Source organism: Protopterus annectens, chromosome 14.part0 (genome assembly GCF_019279795.1).
Source record: "Protopterus annectens isolate FY-2018-M chromosome 14.part0, PAN1.0, whole genome shotgun sequence".
NCBI classification, from domain to species: Eukaryota; Metazoa; Chordata; order Ceratodontiformes; family Protopteridae; genus Protopterus; species Protopterus annectens.
The window spans coordinates 399266011-399290678 of record NC_056748.1 but is presented as its reverse complement, the minus strand read 5'-3'; the positions used below and the strand labels follow the sequence as shown (position 1 = coordinate 399290678).

The 24668-nt window shown below is 40.5% G+C and overlaps 1 protein-coding gene across 7 annotated transcripts in view; it reads left to right on the top strand.

The window, feature by feature from the left end:
- Positions 1 to 24668, top strand: part of PTPRE (protein tyrosine phosphatase receptor type E) — a 2530882-nt gene that overhangs the window by 2222424 nt on the left and 283790 nt on the right. For all 7 annotated transcript variants that reach the window (XM_044056172.1, XM_044056175.1, XM_044056171.1 and 4 more), the window contains one exon: positions 6706 to 6841. In XM_044056172.1, coding sequence (XP_043912107.1) covers positions 6706 to 6841 — 136 coding nt within the window. The remainder of the gene's footprint in view (positions 1 to 6705; positions 6842 to 24668) is intronic.

Here is a 24668-nt window from a genome sequence, read left to right as displayed (position 1 = left end):
GTTCGTCCTAGTCAATGGAAAAAATATCATGTAAGGCCTAGAGGGGTTCAGGAGTGACTCCATAGTCCAAAATCATTGAAAAACACTAGTTACAACCAAACATTTGCTGCATAGAGGCCAAACATTTATAAAACAATTACAAGGCCACATTAACTTATATTTCTTTTCTGACAAAAGCAGAGTAAGTTTTGCTATGATAGCTCTGTCCATTTGGATACAAATGCTGTATAGCTTATACAGTTGGTGACACACACAAGTTTTATAATGTAATGTTGTGCTTTAGTTTGAGGATCTTAAAGAAGCAATGCAAAATTGTTATGCACATTCAGGTGCAAATGTTTGTCTTTACCAAGCTGCTTGTGCATACAGGCAAACAATGTATTTTGTACTTCACACTGAAGTATATTTATTTTTATGCATTTTGTTTATTAGGTTAGCTATACTGAGCAGAGTTTATTTTCAAAGGGGACTCAAGAGAATGAAAATCTCCCAAGAAATGCTGTACTATAATAGTTCTTAAGAATGACATTAAATACTTGTATATGGCAATGACACAATAATGTACAAAATGTCAAATTAAGTGCCACAATAAGTTGAGATAGGGCTGACCTTAGCAGTTTTGGGACCCATTTTGGTAGGACCACCAAGCTGACCCCCCCCCCAACATCCTCCTACCTAATTTCCTCCAAAGCATAAGATTATTTAAAATTAGGTAACAGGGATGTATACTATTTCTGTATATTAAAATGAAACACTTTATTAGTTTATATTTTGTCAAAAAGCATGTTAAAATTGAAGCAGACTATGATGGCCTCTCTCTACCCTTGGGCCAGTAATTAAGGAGCCTCAGTCCTCACCACTGATAACGTGGTTCTCTGCATCAAGCATGATTTCCCCCAAGAGTACACCAGGAACACACTTCAGACCTGGGACTGGACTCTCCATCTCTCCAGATCCCAAACAAGATTTACTTTGGAGCACTGTGTCCCAATTCCAAGTAACTGACACACCCATACCTGAGTATTTGATTTTTACACACATATATACACATATACACACACACACACACACACACACACACTCACTCACTCACTCACTCCTGGTAAAAGCTGGCACAGGTTTACTAGCTGTGCCCTTTCTGTCCAGACAATAAGGTAACTACACCAGTTAGTCACTATCAGGCTCTTTCTTACAAGGGTATCCAATTATACTGAGTAAAATCAATGCTAATATAAATGGTAGAGTATAACTCAAGCAGCAAGACTTTTCAGAGTGACCAAGGCATCACTAAAATAAGCACAAGTACTCCCAGTATATTGAAAGTAATCTCTAAAAGACCAGCAACAATCTTCTTCTTCTGGCTTTTCCCAGTTAGGGTTTGCCACAGCGGATCACCTGTCCACTCATGATAGGCAGTGGAGTTTTACAGTGTCGAGTTGCCAGCCCAGCGCCCAACCTTCCACAGAAGGCACACACATGCACACACTCACACCTAGGGCCACTTTAGAGTGTCCAATCCACCTACAACATGTCTTTGGGATGTGGGAGGAAACCGGAGCCCCCAGAGGAAACCCACATGACCACAAGGAGGACATGCAGATTCCACACAGAAGGCACCCCAGCCGAGGATCGAAGCGGAAAACCTCTTGCTGTGAGGCGACAATGCTAACCGCTGCACCACCGTGGCTGCCCTAAAGGACCCGCCACAATGAAAGGTATAAAAATGTTTAAAAAAATAAAATAGAAAGCAGGAGAATATTAAATATCTAAGTGCAATAAACAGAGTTTCAATCACAGGAGAAATAAAAATAACACAGTTGGACAGATTCAAGCAGGTGCATAAAAACACTACTTATCTACTCTCTCTGTATTTCCTGACTGTCTAAAGAATAACTGTTCCCTAGCTAACTTAATTCAGCAAGACAAAATGAGGTGCTGATATGCTTACTTCCACTAGGCAAGGTGATGAGCTTCCAACTACTGAGCTGAACTGAACCAAGCTGAACTGAACTAACTGTGATAACTGTCATAGATTTTTATATTGGGTTCCAAAGAAAACAAAACAAGCTGCTGTGTGAGTTCCATCCTCTCAGTGCTGGTTATAGAATGGCATCCCATTTGATCACCTGATTCTGGTACAGTGCACACACAGAGCTTTGCTAAGATCTGCTGCAGTATTTGAAAACTATAGAACAATTTCAAAAACTTCTACTCCTCCTTTCCAGAATTCTTTGCTTAAACATAAACATTTAATCAGTTTTAATAACACTGTTGCTACATTTTTAATATAAGCATCTGTACATGTCAGTGCGATAGTTAAATGACACAAAACCATCCACAAAATTCCAGCTAACCATGCTGGCACATGTTAATACATGCACTGCTCCAATTCTCCCTGGCACAGATGGTAGTATCTCATATCATCACACAGACCATCAGCATTTCTTTGTACGTTAAGTACTCTATGCACAACAACAGCATCTTTTGCAAGTGTGGCAGACAACATGAACATGGCTATGCTACGCGGAAATAAGTTCACCTGAAGCAAAAAATCTGGTAAAATCTTCTGACTCTCAACTTTTCCCAGCACTCACCTCCCATGCCTGATGTCCTCAGATACCAGGATGTAAAGGACAAATTGTCAATTGGGGATGAGCATAATGGCTGTGGGATAATGGGTGAAAAGTAGCATGAACATTTTCTAAACTCTTTTATACATTCCTGCATCACATTATATCTTTCTTCTTTCATGAGCTTCCAGTTGTCTTCTGTACCTGCTCTGAATTGTTGGAAACACTTGCCAAGCTAATCCTTATAACTAGTTACAGTCAGTGCATTTCCAAAAAATATAAAACTGTTGAATTTCCTCAGAATGCTCAACAACAAGAATGATTATCATCATCATCATCATCTCGGGCCTGTCTTTAGAAATGTCACTACCAGCACGTCATCTCGTGTATAACAATTTGAAAGTTTATTTTTATTAATTTATTTGCTAAATTTGTTACTACTTGTAGATATGTTCCAGCCACAGGCCAGAAAATAAGAGAAACCAGTAAGATTCCACACTGGGATAATTTACAGTAGCAACACTAAGCTGCAAGTTTTCACAAGTCAGATGAAATCAGAATGCCTTACGGAAACCTACATGAATGTAGGGAAAACATGCAAAGCCAACATAGTTTATTCAGCCTTCTAAATGCACTTCCACCCCAGTCCAGCCCATCCACTTTCATATTTACTTTCTACTTGTCTCTCCCTCACCAGCAACATTTTGTATCTGACTGAAAATTCGGTATCTGTGTAGTACCTTTGTAAGTCAAACTGTTTTTATTATTCTTTTTTTTATTTAGTCAAGTGGAATAATTTTTTTTCTATCCACCTCTGCCTTCTTCTGCTCAACATACATTACTTGCAAACATAGACTTCATGCTTTTTTTTTTTTTGAGGGATTTTGCTCCTGTATGCAACAGCAATACGTTTATTTTTTTTCTCTGATATACCTTTGAACTGGTAATGCTCTGTCACATTTATGATCAGAAGTTATTTTTCATTTTTTTTAATTATGCTTTGTAGTGTTCATTTTCATACTGGCTGTGGCTGACTACTCCACAATTATTTTTATAATTATATTCATTAGCAACCAATCATCATTGTCCGCCTTCAAATGAAACTCAATCTTATTATCTTTCCTGACCATAATTGAAGTATAGCACATCAGTTGATTAATCATACCTCAGTTTAGGGTTAAAAATCTAGTTAGGCACTCGGCATTAACAAGCGAGTTTTATGGGAGTGGCAGTAACTAGCACTTTGAGCCATGCAAATGGCATGAGACTGCAGTATTAATAATACTAGACTAATCAATGATGCAGTGCATGAGAGGAAATGCACTGTGCAACACTGACAAGACTTGTAGCTACTGTGGAAACAACAATATAAGTAGGAAAATGGCTTGCACTTTACAGTAGTGTTTCTCAGGCAAGTCTTGTGGACTACTTAAGACATAAGGATCATGTCATAGCCTTGAGCAGGGTCCTATTTGACCAAATAAGTTCAGTTTTTGTAAGACTGGCCCCTGAGTGCAGATGTTTCAGTATACATGTATGGGAGTTGTCATTGAAGAGATCAGCACAGCGCAAAGATTCTTGTCAAGCATGAGAAGAGTGTGTGTCATTTCTTACAATCTTTAACTATAAAAATGAGCTGAAGTTGGCTTTCTCTATTTGATTTTTTTTCTTTCCAGTGGGCAGTTTAAGAGTCTGTAGCCATGCCAACCAGCTGGTATACCAGTTATTCTCATCTGACATAGTGGAGATGTTGGTTCGGAGTTGAACCCAGAATGCAAAAGGGCATCCGTGGTGTGAGAAAATCAAGGGCCCAGAGATAACTTTAATACCGCCACCAGGAAGGCTGACGAAGCTGGGGGGAGACATCTCAGATGCAAGATGTCCTCATTGCTAGATCTGTTCAGGATAGCAGCATGTTCTGATTTTCATGTTATGATGGCCTTGCTTCCTCCTGATGGAGGACTATTTAGATGCTGCTCTTCAGTGATGAAGCACTAGATAAGCATGCTCTGTACATAGATTCAGGGGAGGCACTTGAGCCTAGGTCAGAGGATAAACTTGGACCCAAAGAAAAATTAAAGATGGTGAAAAGACGGTCTTAGTGGTCAGGGAGAAACTGCCTCTAACCTGGCCAGGGCATTAAAATGTACCTTTTGTTATTAAGGTATCAGATATTTCAAGAAAACTACTAAAGTCCAGTGGAGAAACAAAATAAATAAATAATAGCATCACAGTTTGTAAAGCTAGGAGGAATGTTCTGAAGGAAATGGGATAACGTACGTTTTGTATAGAAAGAGTTATAGACAAATAGAACCTTACTATGGAAGTCATGAAATCAGAAATAGTTGGAATATTTGGGAAGAAATGTATTAATTCATTGTTGATTTTGCTAGCCAGATTATGAGGCTGGGTTGAGGTCCATTTTCATTGGCAGTACAGGGAGTAAGCTCCAACACAAAATTAAACTTTGTTATATAATACATAAATCTCAGTGAGAAAACATGGCAAATACAGTCTTTGCAAGTAGCACCACATGACAGAAAACGACTGGGCAAAACAAGTAATGCATAAATGAATACTTAAAAGTTCGAGCTTTGAGAAGCAAGGAGAAAAGGGAAGTCGGGAATACAGGTTTGCAGTCAGAAGGGTAAGTATGGAGAAAGGAGTCTGTATCTTAAACTGTTTATGCACATTTGTAGCCTCATCCTGTGAAGTAGCAACCTTAGGAAATAGTGTTTAAACTAGAAGAACTGGTGCAAATACATGGGGAGAAAAATGACATTAGAAATTACAACTTAAAACTACATGAAAAAAATACGTTTACATACACACCACAGCAGAAAAGTATGATAATTTAAAGCTTCTTTGTAATGTAGACATATTTCATTGCATAATTAATATCTGTAATGCAGCAAAGGAGACAACAGACATGTTCTAAAATATGTGCATTTCTGCACTTGTTATTGTTGTTGTTGTGTCTTTCGGCTTTTCCCGGTTAGGGGTCACCACAGAGGAACTCCGGTCTGCTAATGATTGGCAGTAGATTTTTACGTGCCAAGTTGCCAGCTCTGATGCACAACCTTCATACACCACAGCAGAAAGGTATGATAATTTAAAGCTTCTTTGTAATTGCATAATTAATATCTGTAATGCAGCAAAGGAGACAACAGACATGTTCTAAAGTATGTGCATTTCTGCACTTGTTGTTTCCCGGTTAGGGGTCGTCACAGAGGAACTCCAGTCTGCTAATGATTGGCAGTAGATTTTTACGTGCCGAGTTGCCAGCTCTGATGCACAACCTTCAACGAAGGTACCCCCATTCACCGCATGTCTCCACACAGAAGATGCGTTAGCTGAGAATCAAACAGGGCAACGTCTTACTGTGAGGCGGCAACATTACCACAGCACCACCACCGCAGCATGTAGAGAAAAATAATATGGTTTTGCAGTAGATAATATAGCAGGGGACAATAGTAATACATGCAGGAATAATCTCCAGATGAGGACAGGATGGAAGGGACTGGTTTTGTGACAGATGAAGGGTAAACAAATTTGCACAGCTTGAAGACATAAGACATTTGTATCAAGGAGGTTATCTGCCAGAAGAGCCTGTTTTTCTGTTTTCTGTCTTTCTGAAAATTGGTTGGGCATGACAGCATTAAGTAAAGGAAGTACTTAAGGTTTATTTATTATACTTGTATATATGCAAACATTTGATCAGATTAACAAGGTAACATAATATACTTGATATAATTAAAATTCTCCATCAAATGTTCAGTAAACCTTAGTCTAATAATGCATTAATGTGCTGCAGCATAATATTGGCAGATCGCATGCCAAATGCATTTCTTCAAAGGAAGAGAGAAATTTCACAAATTAAAAAGAAGTCTTGTGGTATGGTTCCCTCTGGTGGTTATGATGTGTAATTGTTTAGGCTGAGAATTTAAAAGTTCTATGGTAACTCTTGACATGATCATTTTCATTTATTCTTTTGTAGGCAGATATCGTCTCTCACAAGAATTTTCATGTCAGCTATAAATGGATTTTTTTTTAATGATTCTAACCACTTAATGTGCTAGAATCATCACATTAACTGTTTCCTTACAACAGACTTTTGTCTTTCCTATAAATTTAGTGCTGGTGTCGGTCGTACAGGGACATTTATCGTTATCGATGCCATGATAGATATGATGGATGCTGAGCGGCGAGTTGATACCTTTGGGTTCGTTTCCAGAATACGTAATCAGCGTTCCCAGATGGTTCAGACTGATGTAAGTGATACTGAATTCATTTTTACTGCTGCATTTTCTACAGTTCTGTCATCAGTTAATTTACCCACAGTACTTCCACAGACAAAACAAGGCATTATTTTCAGTGGGGTTCTAAGCCCTTCCACTTTCAGAAGTCAGACATCTACAAAAAAAGTAAATCTAAAAAATCATTTGAAACTACTCTTCACAGGCTTTAATCTCTTCTTTTACCACCGTTCTCAGGGGACACATTCTGTTGAAAACTGTGTGTGTGTGTGTGTATATATATATATATATATATATATATATAGATAAATATATATGTGTACATATATATATATATATATATATATATATATATATATATGCACATATATATATATATATATATATATATATATTGTGTGTGTGTGTGTATATATATATATATATATATATATATATATATATATGTATATATTTCTGGCTGATCAATTACTTCTAGGAAAACTATATGATTAACAAATATGAGCTTTGAGGCTAGGCTTACATGTAGCTGTGTAACAAAAAGTCTGCTTTGTTTAGGATGAGTAGAATAATGCATTTGTTATATAATTTTTCACTGGAGCTTGAAAAAGTAATACTTTTTTTTTTTTTTTTTTATAAGTAACACTGCAAAACAAATGTTCATAGGTGTTTACTAGGATAATGACCACAAGGGCCTTTTTAGGCTTAGCCATGCATCCCAAATCTCTAACAAGTCCTGATACCCTTGACAACTGTAAGCAGGGGCTTGGAAGATGAAACCTTTACAAGCAGGGGCCTGGGAGATGAAATATTTACAGGCTGCCTATATCCGTTAGAGACATAGCTGCCAAACCAGGGATGAGCTTCCTGTATCTCATCCAGCTGTTCAAGTTGCAGCTGAATTGGGTTAAGGAAGAGCTCTGATTCACATGGATGGGGAGTCTGTTCCAGAGACAGGGTAGTCTCTGGGATACATAACTGTCTCTCCAGCAGGTCCTATTTATATCACAGGCAAGGTTTAAGTCTTTAGAAGGGGTAATTCTGGTGCTGTTTATTTTGTGTATCTACAGGAGGTCCATCGGTGTGGGGTCTGACAATGCCCTTTATGTCATGCATAGATTTCCCCTCAAAAACCTGTAAGAGACAAATATAGGGATAGGGCCTTCAGGTGGTCTGCATAGAACATTTTACTTATGCCCTGCATTCTTTTGGTGAGGAACCTCTGTGGACATTCCAGTTGTTGGATATGCCTGATTAGGTACGCACCAAAGTGGGCATTGTACTCAATAATAGGTCTAATGAATGCCTAATACAGTGAAACAATGACTTCCTTGGATTTCCATGCCATACCGTTGTCTATAAGTTGTACAACATAGAATGATTTCCTCACTACTGTAGACACGTGATGGTCAAAGGCCTTGTACAACATAGAATGATTTCCTCACTACTGTAGACATATAGGTTCATAGGTAAGTACTAGGCTATCTACCCAAGGGCATTTATAAGCCTAGCCAGAATGTGTTGGCTTTCACCACCCCCTTAGATTAGTTCCCAGTGCCTCTGTCCATCAGAGCCATCAGTTCCCTGCACCACTGTCCAGCAGAGCCATTAGTTCCCTGCACCACTGTCCAGCAGAGCCAGTGCAGTGATCCCCGGGGTAAATTTTCTATTTCCCATCCACCTGTCAAGGTTTCTCTTGAAGAGTGTTAGTGAGGGGCTCTGCCTGATGTATATTGGAATCCTGTTCCAAAGCATGGGGAGTCTCTGGGATAGGAATCTGTCCCTCCAGCATGTCCTATTTATCATTGTGGTGAGTTTTATATCTCTAGAGCATGTGGCTCTCTGGGATTTGTTTTTTTTAGGTGGAGCATGTCCATCAATTCTGGGTTGGACATGGCCTTGTATGTCAGGCAGAGATCACCTCTGAGTAACCGGTATGCAACTGAGTACAGCTGGAGTTTCTTGAGTCGGGCTGCATAGGGCATCTGTTTGAGGCCAGTAATCCTCTTGGTGAGGTACTTTTGTGGCCTTTCCAGCTGTTGCAGGTGTCTTGTAAGGTACATCCCAAATGGGGCGTTGTATTCTATGATGGGTTTAATGAGTGATGAGTAGAGAGGCACAATAACCTCTTGTGTTCTAGATGCGAACCCTTTTGAGATTAGGTGGGCCACATAGAAGGATTTTCTAACCACCTTGGCAATATGATTATCAAAGGAGAGATTACTATCTACTTGGGTCCCCAGATCCCTTATTACATTTTCTGTATTTAGGGGACTACCACCTATGTGGTAGTTCATGGGTATTTTGTTTTTTCCAAAGGGGATGACTATGCACTTTTTGGCATTTAGCTTGAGGTCATGATTTTGACACCAGGTATCTGTCTCAGTGAGACCCATCTGAAGGGTGTCTGTATCAGCCGGAGAATCAGTTATGGCCCCTAGTTTGCAGTCGTCTGTGAACTTGGTCAGCCATAGTCCTCCTATGCTTACCTGTACCTCTGAGAAGTATATACCGAACAGGAGAGGTCCTAGGACTGAGCCCTGGGGGACGCCACTTGTAACCGGTTTAGAGTCAGACGTAGAGCCTGCAACTCTCACCATGTGGGTTCTATCCATGAACCAGTTGGCAACCCATCTCGTGACGTAGGGGTTTATGTTCAAGCTGGTGAGGTTGTCTATAATACTAGAATGGGGAATGGTGTCAAAAGCCTTTGCAAGGTCTAAGTAGGCTGTGTGGACCTCCTTTCCCTCGTCTAATGCCTTGGTAACCGTCTCAAAGAAGTCCACCAGGTTTAGGAGGCATGATCTGCCCTTAACAAAACCAAACTGGGAAGGGTCCAAGGTTTGGAGGTTCCCAATGTCTCTGTTAATGAGTTCCATGATGATGCGTTCCATAGCCTTGCAGACCAGGCTAGTTAGGCTTATAGGGCAATAGTTCCCAGGGTCCGTTGTGGCTCCACCGTTGTGGAGCGGGATAACTGTTGCTGTGTGCCACTCTATGGGTATGTAGCCTGTAGACAGGCTGAGTTTGAACAGTGTGTTTAGATGAGAGGTTAGCTAATTTTGGAGCTCTTGTAAGATAAAGCCTGGGACCCCGTCCGGTCCCATTGAAGCTGGGTTTTTGGCTTTGGATAGGGCTGTTTAAACCTGTGCATTGGTGATTGATGGGGCCCTACATTCTTCTGGTATACTTATGGGCCCTTTAGGGGGTGAGAGTGGGGTGAAGTTTGCACTAAACCTGTCTGCCAGAATGTTTGCAATATCAGTGTATTTTGTGCATTCTGCACTAACTCAGAGCAGATCTGAGAGTTTCCACTTAGGTTCTTGACATAGCTAAAGAACGCTTTGTGGTTATCTTTGGAGTCATGATGGTCAAAGGCTAGATTACTGTCTATTTGTGTCCTTAAGCCCCTGACTACTGGGTCATCTCTAAGGGATGTGTTGGCAATATGATAGCTACCAGGGGTGGATGACTTCCCAAAGGATACCTTTATGCATGTCTTGGCATTTAGTTTTAGTCCATGGCTCTGACACCATTTGTTTGTCTGTGTCAGCCCTTCCTGGAGAACATTTGTGTCTTTGGGATTTAAATACAGTTTCTAATTTGCAATCATCGGCATATTTAGTCAGCCAGACACCACTGACATTGGCTTAGAATTCAAAGAAGTAAATGCCAAAAAGGAGTGGTCCAAGGGCCGATCCCCAAGGGACACCACTTGTGACTGGCCTGTTTGTAAAGGTGGACTCCCTGATTCTAACTTCCTGAGTTCTGTCTTTGAGGGAGTTGGCTATCCACTTGGTGACATATGGGTGTATACTTAACCTCTTGAGTTTGTCAACAGTGACCGAGTGGGGTATTCTGTAAAATGACTTGGCCAGGTCGAGGTAGGCAGTGTGAACCGTTTTGCCCTCATTCATTGCTTTGGTGACCTTTTCAAAGAAGTCCACCAGGTTGCGTAGGTATGACATGACCTGCCCTTGATGAAACCAAACTGTGTTGAGTCCAGTGTCAGGAGGTTTACTATATTACTACTGATCATTTCCATGACAATTCTTTCCATGGCTTTACATATAAGACGAGTGAGACTTATGGATCTGTAGATGGCCCACCTTTGTGCAGAGGAATGACCGTTGCTGTTCTCCATTCATGAGGCATGAAGCCTGTTTGGAAGCTACAGAGAAATAGCAATTCCACAGGGCCTGATAGGTCATGTTTCATGCTATTTAAAAAGCATTGTGATTTGTGAGATGTCTGAATGCATTGATGCAGTGTTCTTGGCCTTAAAGCATTAAGGACCTATTACCTAGTGATAGAAGGGGGAGTTATATTTGATGGTATTTCCTGAGGGAATGTTGGGGGGGGTAAAGTTGGAGCTTAATTTATCAGCCAGTAGGTTTGCTATATCTTCTGGCTCAGTATAGGTGGCTTCATTTACAATGAGCTCTGCACACAATTGTGTATTGCCTTTGAGGTTGCGGAAGTAGCTAAAGCATGCCTTGTGGTTGTCCTTGGGCAGGAAGGCCAAATTTACCTCAGATTTGGCTTTGGTAGACTTTATTTGCCTTCTGAGTTGCTTGTTTAGTTTGAGGATAGTGCTTTTATCCTGCTGGGTGCTGCACCTCCTAACTGTGCTATGATTTTCCTCCTTCTGTTATACAGCCTATTCATTTTGTAGCAGGGTGGCTTGTTTTTTGGGGTTAGTTCTGTACTTCTTCCCGGTGGGCACAGCTGCCTGTATGCAGCTATTAATATGCTTGTATGGGGTTTCTTTGAATAGTTCTGTATAGGCAGTAGTGTTCTTGACATTTTTCCAAGTTATCATTTAGTAGCAGGAAGTTAGCCTTAGAGTAGTTCCTGAATATTCCAGGTTTATCTGGGGGTCCAGGTTTTAGTTTTACTTCAAGGGAGACCATTGTGTGGTCTCACCTTACCAGGGAAGACATTACAGTATGGGGTATGCAGCACTCTCCCGTATTAGTGAGGACCAGATCCAGTATGGTTGCACCCCTGGTTAGTATACTGGCAATCTGGTCCAGGGAGTTTTATAAAATCCCAGAATCTCTGTGCCTGTACGTTTGGTGTTGTATAGGATTCCCAGTTAATAGCAAGGTAATTAAAGTCACCCATGAATATGGTACTGTGTTGGATGGTGTGTGTTTCCAATAAGTTTAAATACATGGTATAGGTTTCCTGGGTCATAGGGGGGACCTATAGCTTGCAAGGAAATTATATTGTATTTTGCCTATGGTGATTTATGAATGATGGTTCTTTGTCCTGTTTGACCAACCTTGAGGTATACTTATTTTTGATGTAAATTAAGACGCCTCCACCTTTAGTCCCTGTCTGTGTATTAGCTGATCTAAATGTGTGGAAGGCATTACAACCTTGCACTGTTGGTGTGCTCTCCGTGGCTTTAAACTGTGTCTCAGTGACCGCACAGATGTCAGCATTCTCTAGGATGAAGAGAGCTTCTAGGGAGTGGATATTTTTTGTTTAGTCTTCTAGCATTGAGTAGTAATACCTTTAGATTTTCTTGGATTTAATTTGCTGTGTTGGAAGTACTTTCAGGTTGGCATTGCCTAAAAAGGCACTATGGGGGAAGACAATGTTTTAGCTAATATTCAAAAGCCTAGATGGGAGAGGTGTAGACCATCCCTAGAAAAGCAGTGTGGTCTGTTGACCATCTCCTTCCATGCAGACAAAGATTGCACCCCTTTAGAGTGACACCAGAAACTAAGTCAGTCATCTTTTGTTTGTATTGTGGCATCATCCTTGGTGAAGGTAAAATGCTGCTCAGTGTTAGCCTCATACCAACCTGAGACTCATATTCCAAGAGCTCCATGATATCTCTCTTCATATAGTCTAGGGAGGTACGTTTCAGGTCATTTACTCCCACATGGACTATGAGTGAGTCATACTGGTACTTGTGGTCTAATGACCTGAGTGTATGCTTAGCTGTAATATGTCCTTGCAACGATACAGGTCTTAGATATATCATCCACCTACATCATCTGCCTAAAATTAAATATTAAAATGAAATATCTTAAGACCAATGATAATTATGTAGTGCATGGAAATATTGGAAGCCATCAGTCTTTAATTGGGAAATTTCATTACTCAAGTTAACTGTTTATATTACTGAGAACATGCTCATCATTCATAATTTATCACACAAACATGTGTACAACGTAAATCATGAATATTACATTGTTCATTTTGTTTTATTCACAGGATTTTTACTAGTGAGCTAGGCCTGTTTTCAAGAAAGACTTAAAGGGGAAAATGTCCAGTATAGGGACAATGTACGCTTATAGTTAACTAATATGGAATATACTTTGTATCACTTATTCATTCATTCACAGGTTATCTTTTTATTCCAATTCAAGATTGTGAGGGGAACCTTATCCCAATCAGGCACCAAGCCACTGCAGTATGCACACTCACACACACTCACTCATACTTACTCACTCACTCACTCACACACACACACGGTATACACACCTTTGAAAATTTTGGAAGATCATTAATTCAACATCACAACTGTAGTATGTTGGAGGATACAGGAGCATTCAACAAAAACCTGTACCAGTGGTATTAACATGCATACTCTGCACAGAAAGTACCAGCTGAGAACTGAACTGGGGTGACGTGCTGTGTGGTAGAAATGCTAACTTGTATCAGTGTGCTGTATTATTTTGAAGTAAACACAAATTACTCAGCAATATAGGTCAATATAACATTTAAGTCAGTAAATATACAAAAAGGAGTAGCAATATTAATTACTGCAGCAAAGTTTCTATTCTAATTTATATGCAAGTCTAATATAGCAACAAGTATTTGTGTGGCTCTGCCTTCTCCAAAAGACCAGTCAGCGGTGTACCACAGGTTTCATCCCCTGGGCTGTTCCTCTTTTGCATTTACTTATCAGAGGTCAAAGAAAATGTTAAGGTTTTGTGGCTGACTAAGTTTGCAGAAGACTGTAAACTTGTTGCTATCATAAAATCCTGTGAGGACACCAAAACCTTCAAGAGGCCCTTTCCCGATCAAGTAGCTGAAGTCAAAACCATAGACTAAAACTAATTCAAAGAAAAAGCACATCATTTGGCAAACATGACTTCCTTTGTAACTGTCACACTAACAACACACCCTTGAAAATTGATCCCATAGTCAGGGATCTGGGAATCTAAGTTGACAATGAATTATCCTTTGAAATGTCCTTTGATCACCACATATCCGTTATTGTAAAGAAGATCTTTTTCATTGCATAGCTTATATCTAAAGTTATGGCATCTAGGTCTAGGGGTGTAATCTTTCCACTGTACTCAGTTGTCAGCAGATCAGTAGTAGAATATAATCCCCATTCTGTATGGACCTGTCCAAATATTTATCACAAATGGAGTGACCACAATGCTCTCTCACTAAAAAGTACATAGGCCTTAATCACAAAAACTATGCACTGTATCAAAACCTTGTCCCTCTTCTCAGACTTATACAAGCTACAAGACAACCTCTGCCACACATCCACAATCTAAATAGACCCCATCCTGTCAGACCTATTACACATTTGCAAGGCCAATGGTAGTATGAACACCCATTCAAGGAATATTAATCTGTTTTGCAACATAAATAGAACATGTTGGAGGAACAGGCATGTATCGCATAAAACACCTCATCTATGGATCTGTCTTCCACTCCTCATAGAGCAAAGTACTTCACTTACTCTGTTCAAATGTAATTTGGATGAGTAGATGGGAAACCACAAACATATCCCTAGTTTAGCATCATGTCCTTCATTGATAGGGGCAACAAGTAAACGTCCCAAAATATCTTTGCTATGCCCACTTTGGGGTTACTTGTATGCAAAATATAAGAGCTAGAAACTACCTTATAACTGTCATTCAGTACAGAGCTGTTTGTGTGCTATACAAATGAGTCAGTAATAACCTTTGTCCAGCCTTTTAACACAGGCACTTCTGGGTCTAGTCAGATAATTTAAACACTTTGTATGTAGGTGGGATGAAGAAACATGTAAACTGTGATTCATATAATCATATGGTAATATTTTTATCAGACACTTTTTTATTTAAATTCTGATCACTTGTTTGACACAATGCATCTGAAATTCTCCAGGTGCAACTAATACTAGGTAAGACTGCAATCCAAATTGTAGCTTGCTACAGATCCCCCACCATGCCCTAAGATTCTCACTACACCTTTCTAAACATACCGGAAAATATTAATATATAACCAACACCCTAATACTGGGTGATTTCAACTACCCTGCCATTAACTGGGAAAACTACTCGTGTACCAACACCTTTGCCCAATGGTTCTTGGAATTCATAAATTCCAATGCCCTGGATCAACTAATCCATAGTCCCACCAGGGGCTCCAATATCCTAGACCTGGTCATTACCAACATGAGAAATCGATGCTCCACACCTATGGTCACCCCCTCATTGGTCAGGTCAGACCATAAGCTAATCACCCTTAACATCCACATCACAACCCCACCCCCCAGTAAGGAAACCTCCATAAAAAACTTCTACAAAACCAACTTCATGCTACTCAAGTCAGAAGTTACAAACTTCATGACACCCATGCAGGCGGGAACTGAAAGTTCGACTGCTGAGTCCTACACTAAGGTACTATATGAGCACATCCACTCATGTATGAATCGTGCCATCCCAAATAGAACCAAGATGCTCTCCTCCAAAAAAAGGAAACCAATCTTGTGGTCCCCTGCCATAAACAAACTTTACAACAAAAGGAAGAAACTGTTGCAGAAAAGAGGAAAATCCCAGGATGCAAAAAACTCCCTTACTAGCCTCAGTAAGAAACTGAGATGCCTCATAAAATCCTCCAAAGCTAGTTAAGAAAATAAAATTGCCAAAGATTCCAAAGACAATCACAAGGCATTCTATAACTATGTCAAGAATCTAAATGGCAATGCTCAGATCTGCTCTGAGCTACAACAGAATGGCATTAAATATACTGAACCCAAGGATATTGCCAATATCCTGGCAGATCGATTCAGTGTCAACTTCACTCCCCTCTCACCCCCTAAATGGCCCATCTCAATACCAGAAGATTGCCAAATTGCGGTAATAATGGCCACACAGGTAAAAAACGCACTCTCCAGAGCTAAGAATACAGCATCCATGGGACCAGATGACATCCCGGGCTGTGTACCACATGAACTACAAAATGAACTGGCACCTCACCTAAGTATCATGTTTAATCATACCCTCACCTCAGGCTTTGTGCCCACTGAGTGGCGCTCCGCTATATTTATCCCACACCACAAGGGGGGATCCACCTTGGATCCCGGGAACTACTGCCCCATCAGTCTGATGAGCCTGATCTGCAATGCCATGGAATGTATTATCATGGAACTTATAAACAAAGACACTGGCAAACTTAAAACACTGGACCCCACCCAGTTTGGGTTTGTGAAAGGCCGGTCTTGTCTCCTAAACCTGATTGACTTCTTCAAATCAGTCTCCAGAGCGGTGGACGAGGATAAGGCAGTCCACACAGCCTATCTGGACCTCGCCACGGCCTTTGACACCATCCTGCACTCTGGAATCATAGAAAAACTTACTAAGCTAGGCATTAATCCCTATGTCACTCGATGGGTTGCCAACTGGCTTACTGACAGAACCCACACTGTAAAAGTAGCTGACTCCAAATCCAGCTCCAGACAAATGACAAGTGGAGTACCTCAAGGTTCAGTCCTGGGACCTCTCCTGTTTGGCATCTACTTCTCTGAAGTACAGGCCAACACTAAGGGACTCTGTCGAACAAAGTTTGCAGATGACTGCAAACTGGGAGCCATTATTGAATCCCCAAGTGATGTGGATACTCTACAAAAGAGCCTTACAGAAACAGATGCTTGGTGCAAGAGCCATGGGCTCAAGCTCAATGCCAAGAAATATATAGTTATCCCCTTTGGGAAAAAACATGTACCCGTGAATTACCACATAGATGGCAGTACACTAAACACCAAAAGTGTGATAAGAGACTTAGGGACACAGGTGGAAAGTGGTCTCACCTTCAATAACCACATTGCCACAACAGTCAGGAAATCCTTCTCTGTGGCACACCTCATCACTAAGGGCTTTTCATCCAGAAAAAAGGAGGTCATTGTCCCACTGTACTCATCTCTCATTAGACCCATTATAGAATACAATGCCCCATTTGGTATGTACCTCTCAAGACATCTGCAACAACTGGAAAGGCCGCAGAAATACCTCACTAAAAGAATCACAGGCCTAAAGCAGATGCCCTATGCTGACCACCTTAAAAAACTCCAGCTGTACTCTGTCACATATCGTCTACTCTGAGGCGATCTCTGCTTAACATACAAGGCCATGTCAAACCCAGATCTGTTGGACATGCTACACTTAAAGAAATCCCAATCCCTCAGAGCTACACGCTCCAGGAATCTAAACCTTGTCATCACAATAAACAAAACATGCTGCAGGGATAGGTTCTGACTCAGAGACTCCCCAGACTCTGGAATAGACTGCCCATACATGTCAAGCAGAGTGCCTCCTTGGCCGTCTTCAAAAGGAACCTTGATGACTGGATGGGAGAAAGGAAATTCACCCCGGGGATCACGTCAGTCACCCTGCTAGACAGGGGTCCAGGGAAGTAAGTGTGGGAAGAAATATCCAGGGAATTGTTATGGCTAGGCTTGTGTAGGCCCTAGGGCCTATAGCCTAGTACCAACCTATGAACCAGGATATTGTTACTGTGTGTATTGTTTTTAGTTCCATTTTACTAAGGTAAAACTGCTTTACATTACTCTCATATTTAAGTCCAGTAATGTTCCAAGATTAAGTGTTAAGTTATTCCATTAACAAATCACACTGGATCTTTGTGATCTATCACCAGATTTAAGGGGGGAGGGATGATCAGTGATGCTGAACTCTTTACAGAAGAATTGAGAGATGATCTCAGAAGAAATGAGAGACGTGTGTGTGTGTGTGTGTGTGTGTGTGTGTGTGTGTGTGTGTGTGTGTGTGCTTGGCAAAAGCGTGTGTGTGTGTGTATATATATATATATATATATATATATATATAAATATATATATATATATATATATATATCTATATCCATCTATATATATATATATATATATATATATATATATATATATATATATATATTTTTTTTTTTTTTCACTTAGTTTTATGGAATACAATGAAAGGGGATAGTTTTACTTCTGAATTGTTTTGTGTTCATTAGGTGATTGCTACGCTAATGACCCCAAAAGGCCATGTTAATCCTAATCATTTTTCCCAGTTTTATTCAACATGGTTTGATACCACAGGCTTTTATAGGGAGTATATATAGCTTGGCATATAACGTGGGTATGACTGGCCATGCATTTACAAGCTTTCTCATTCTAACAGAGGCATAAGTGCCAGAACATAGAAAAATTTTCTGTTCCCCATCAACTGGTCCAATTTATGCTTAAAGAGGTGCAGAGAAGAACTCTACTTCCAGACAAGGGGTTATCTGAGAGAGACAAGGCTATCCCTCCAACAAGTTACATTTATGTTACAGATGAGGTTTAGATCCCTGGATCAGGTATTTCTGATAGTATTTGTTTTTCAGATGTGCAGTAGGTCCATCAGAGCTGAATCAGCGACTGTTTTGTAGGCTAGGCATAGATCAACCCTCATTAGTTTGTAGCAGACCGAGTATGGAGTTAGGGCTTTGAGGCAGTATGTTTTCTACACCATATATTCTGTTTGTAAGGAACCTTTGTGGGTGATCCATTTGTTGCATATGCCTGGTGAGGTCTATACCAAATATGGCATTGTAATCAATGAGAGCTCTAATGAGAACTGAGTACAATGGAACAATGACATATTTGGACCTAGATGCCTTACCCTTGCTTATAAGTTGTGCAACATAGAAGTATTTCCTTTCTACAGTAGACATATGGTGGTCAAAGGCCAAGTCACTGTCTACAGGGTCTACTGTAAGGGGGTGTTTTATCAGTGTAGTAATTTTTCAGGATGGGCATCTTATCAAAGGTTACTATTATACATTTATTGCCATTGAGGTTTAGGTCATGACTCTGGCACCATTTATTAGTTTTTGTTAGGACGTCTTGGAGAGTGTGTGTGTCTTTAGGGGATTCTATGACTTTGCCTACTTTTCAGTCATCTGAGATCTTGGTCAGCCAAAGGCTATTGATGTGAGTCTTAATTTCAGAGAAAAAGATGGCAAAAAGAAGAGGCCCAGCAATGAGCTCTGAGGGACTCCACTAGTGACTGGCCTTTTTGTAAAAGAAGACTCTCCTATCCAGACTTCTTGATTCCTATCTGTGAACCAGCTGGCTGTTCAGTGGGTGATATAGGGGTTTATACTTGCTCTCACGAGCTTGTCTACAGTGCCTGTGGCCAGGTCAAGGAAGACCATATGCAGCATTTTGACTTTGTCCATTGCTTTGGTGACATTCTCAAAGATGTCCATCATGTTGAGTAGGCATGATCTGTCCTTGGTGAAACCAAACTGGGTGGAGTCCAGCATCTGAAGGTTTCCAATGTCATTAGAAACTTTCAGACATTAGGCCCAACCCAGTGTGTACATCTGGCTAGATCAGAGGCATCAGTATAATATATCAATATGGCTTTTGAGTGTTGATCAGAATTAAGTAAAGAGAAAAGTAGTGGCCCATTTAGAGAACTTTGTGTGACTCCATCTGTGATCATTTCAGAAGGTTGTTGTATGTATTAATTAGGACCACGTCCATTTAAGAAAATCAGTGCTCATGGAAGATGTGCTTTATAAAGGATTGCAGTAGCCTGTATGTGACTGAAGTGAAATCACCCTTTAGAGCAACTCTATCCCTCACCTTTATTATTTTTTATAGTCAGAGGTATATCTGCTATTTAGTAGGACACCACATGTTGACAGACATGAAAAATTATTATCAGTCAGTAAACATTAATAAGCAGTAAATTATCATATGAACAAGAAAATAAAACATGCATGAAAGTGTCATCATCACTTATGCTTTCTAGTAAAGAGGAACCTCAAGGTAAAATAGCAGAAAACTGGAGATCTTTGTGTCAAAAGTCTGAAATATTTAATGTATAAGAAAAAAATATGTGAGTAGCTACCTTTTTAACTGGCAAATATGCCATATGTATATGGAACATTTGGGCTATCTCTGGAAGATAAAAATAACTTAATCTGGGCTTCAGCAAAACGTGAAAAACTACTGCAAACCTAAGAAAAACCTGCCCTGAGAAAGACCTTTGTTTGTTACAATAAATCAGGAAATGCATAAAAGTGTCGATATTTACTTGACTGAACTAAGACATAAAGACTGATTAGAGACATCAACTTGATTTTCTCATAATAGACAGAACTGGTTGGGTGCCGGGCTGTCAACTTGACACTGTAAAACTCCACTGCCAATCATGAGTGGACAGATGATCCGCTGTGGTGACATCTAAATGGGAAAAGCCAAAAGAAGATGAAGGCGGAACTGTGTGTATAATACAGAGTAATCATGTGAGAAGCAATCTCAAAGCCATAACTAGGGTGAAGCAAAGGGGCACTTGCCCTGAGCATGTGCTGTTAGGGGGCATGATCAGCACAATGATGTACAAGCGCAGTACTTACATTGATTTATGGAGCCAGAAGGATATTGCAGATTCATAAGTAAATGCCATTACTGCATTAGCATTGTGTGAGTTGAGACACTAACTGTTGCAGCCTGATTTCTACGGTTATGGCAATTACATCCAAAACAAAGAAGAGCTTTCTTTGTTGTTTGGTTTGTTTCTGGCTCTCAACTTTTTTTTCAGCAGCTTCTGAAAAAAATTACCATAACAATTACATAAACCATCATATGCATTGGTACCAAAATAATCATGTTATGTAATTGTTATGGTAATTTTCTTCAGAAGCTAGCTGATTGGTTGTTTAAGATTTTAAATGATGATGAGGCAAGCACCTGTTATTAGGTCTAAAGAAGCAATCTGAAGACTACCTAGGCCATTGAATGGTGAATAGGAAATTCACACTAGGCCTGTCACCCATGTCCTTTATGGACAGAGGTAACTTATAAATGTCTAGCTGTCAATGTTCTATTCATTCGCATGACATCATTATTCTATCAGGAAAATTTGGCTAGGCTTAGAAAGGCCCCCTAGGTCATTAGCCTAGTAACAGAGAAAACCTCTAACGTCCACACAAAAGGTACACCTGCTGGCAAGGAAAGAGTCAAATTAGGCACTTTAAGATGCATTATAACCACTGGAGGACAGTACTGTCCTTCCTTATACAATGTGTCCTTGAAAAAAATAACTAAATGCTTTAAAAGTTATGATGTGGCATGACTTGTAGCCTACTGACAATACAAAACTAGTATGCTAAATCAGGGGTTGTTGCTGAGTTTTAATTTAAAATCTGAAATAATTTTGTTGATTACATGGCAGGCTACAGTAGGGATAGTTGCAGAATTCTAATTTCAAATCTGAAATCAAATTATTGGTAAAATCTTTTGATCCAGAAGAAAGATATATTTATATAAAACTCTCAGATAAATATTTATAAATAAAATTAGGAAAGGTAATTACATTCTTAACCACTGAATCTCTTCTGGTACTGCAGTAACACCTTCCTTTGTGTCCGTAGGATAGTAATTTTGCCTTTTCCTGTAACAAATGGGAACAGCAGGTGAACAGTTATTTAAACTGCTTCATGACTGAATAAGTATACCTCATGATTAGATACATCTGTCACTATGCTTCAGTATCTGCAGCCACTTCGTACAGCTAGAGAATGTTTAGTTACCAGTAATGTTCACACTCCGTACCAGTACAGGTCATCCTGTAGTACTTTACAATTCTTGAAGTAAAAACATTTCACCAAATCCTTAAGTTCTGTTAATAAGGTTCAAAGAAAAATGTAATTTTGTCTTTTGATTACCCCTCTATATACAACCTTAGGCTTCCTTGTGTAGTTCTGGAGACTATAGACTTACAAGTGCAGACATGAAGGAGGCTTTACAAAGGATGGTAACCAAAAAGGAACATGGTCTGCAAAAGATGCTAGATAAGATGAGGCTTAAGAAATTTAAAATGCATAACCCTAAGAAAAGTATAGGGGTCATAGGTATGAAATAAACATTAAGGTATGTTAAAAGTATGAGTAAAGTATGAATGAGTAGCTTTTTACTTTTGAAAAAAAGAGTTGTAAACCGCAGGAGGCATGGTTTGAAAGGAAGGAAACATCCCAAGAATGATGTGAAGAATTAAGAGGTTATGCACCTACCATAACGTTCCATTAGTTGTCTTCTTCTCGCCTTCTTTCTTGCTGGTTGGCTGGGTTCGGAGCTCAGGATTAGGTCCGACTCGGCCATCTTCAAAAGCTCGAGAGCTGCCTACTGGCTCGAGGTCCCCCTATATCCCATGATGCCTGTCGATAGATACCCAGATCTCGTTTGGAAAGTCTAACTGCAGACATAACAATACAGGAATCCTATCCTAGAAAGCATAAATCCTACTGGAGAGACTATTAGTCAGCAAGGAATAGCCAGAGAAGACTCAGCCAGTGAAAGAAAACATAAGGAACTCTTCTTGGTCTACTAGGATAGGGGGATGGAGGGTGGGACTCAAGAAAGAAGGCGAGAAGAAGAAACTAACATGGAACGTTATGGTAGGTACATAACTTCTTAATGTTAGGTTGTCTATCTCGCCTTCATTCTTGCTGGTTGGGACAGTGTCCCTAGCACCTCAATCCTGGGTGGCTCATTGGAACAGACTCTTCAGAACAGTGGAACCAAAATCAGCTCTGCTCCTGGAGGCCACGTCCAGCTTATAATGTGAAATGAAGGTATGAGGATTGGCCCAAGTAGCTGCCGCACAAATAGTTTCCATTGGTAACCTTGCCTGAAAAGCCACTGAAGTAGCTAGAGCTCTAGTGGAATGACCTTTTGGTTTAGCAGGAAGCTCTTTATTCCTTAGTTGATATATCAAAGTAATAATAGACGTCAACCACCTGGATAAAGTCACTTACGATACTGGTAGACCTTGTTTCCCTCAGTATAGGACAGGAACAGCTAGTCTGATTTTCTTAGTTCTCTGCAAGTAAAAATGTAACTGTCTATGAACATCCAACTGATGCAACTTGTACTCCGCCTTGTTGGAATAGTTTGGAAAAAACACAGGGAGATCAATAGACTGATTCAAATTATTCTCAGAAGAAACCTTTGGAAGGAAGGAAGGATTAGTCCTGACAAAACTCTATCCTTGAGGAAAACTAGATAAGTAAGGTGAACACAAAGAGCCTGAAGTTCAGAAACTCTTCTGGCTGAAGTAATTGCAACCAAAAAAAGGGTTTTCCAAGACAGAAACTTCAAAGAACAAGAAGCTGCAGGTTCAAAGGGGGGCAATATTAGGGAAGCAAAAATCAAATTTAGATCCCACGGAGGTGGGGGATCTCTCACTGGGGGCCTGATTAAAGTAGTCCCTTTAAGAAAGGCTTTACAAAGCTTATGGGACATAATACTAGTATCTGGAAGGCCTGTATGAAAGTTAGAAATTGCAGCTAATTGAACTCTGATAGCGGCAGAAGATGATCCAGCATGAAAAAGTTCCAATAAAAAATCCAAATTATGGTGTACAGGGGCTGAAAAGGGATCTATATTTCTAGCCTGTGCCCAGAAGGAGAAACGTTTCCACTTACTAGCATAAGTCTTTCTGGTGGTAGACTTATGCGATGATAAGATGATTTCACGCACCGAGTGGGAGATGTTCAGACACCTGGCTAAGGTCGGAAGTGGAGCAACCAAGCAGTGAGCTGGAGAGATTGAAGGGATTGGTGCAGCCCACTCGATTGATGGATCAGGAGGTCTTGAACTGGGTCCAGTGTCCAGGGCTGCTCCAGAAGGTGATGCAGGAATGGGAACCAAATTTGTCGTGGCCAGTAAGGGGCAATGAGGATCATCTTGCATCCCAATATGGTAGCTTTCTGTATTAGTTTGGGAATCAGGGGAAACTGAGGAAATGCATAAAGAAGTCCCTGAGGCCAATCGTGAACTAGAGCGTCTCTGGGGGAGTGTCCGGGAAGTGGGAAAAGAGAGAAAAAATTGTTGCACTTGCTGTTGAAGGGGGTGGCAAAAAGGTCGCAGCAAGGCTGACCCCATTTGCGGAAGATTTGGTCCGCCACTGTCTGATTGAGAGACCACTCGTGAGGCATGAGCATAGCTCTGCTCAGCTTGTCCGCTATAACATTCGACCTCCCAGGGATGTGCACTGCTATCAGAAACCATTGAGAAGAGATCGCCCACTGCCAGAGTCTGAGTGCTTCTCGACATAGGGGGTAGGACTTGGTTCCATCCTGCTTGTTGATGTACCACACTACTGACATATTGTCCATTTGAATTCAAATGGTCCTGGTAGGAAGGGAGTCCTGAAGGGCTTGCAGTGCTAAAAGCATGGCCCTCATCTCCAAGACATTGATATGCAGATGGTACTCGTGAGGCTGCCAGGTGCCTTGGACTGTGCTGCCCTGAAAATGCCCCCCCCCACCCGATCAGGGAGGCATCCATGGTCACCGTAGCCACTGGGGGAGGAAGAGCGAATGGTCTGCCCTGGGGTACTAATGGGGAAACCATCCACCAAGCAAGTTGGTTTTTGCATGTCTGTGTGATCATTATCATGTGAGACATTGGAAGTTGCTGGAAAGACCATTAGGTGAACAGCATCCACTGAAGAATCCTCATATGAAAACGAGCAAGGGGGACTAGTATGATAGCTGCTGCCATGAGACCCAAAGTTTTTAGGATGAATCTGGCCTGAATTTTCTT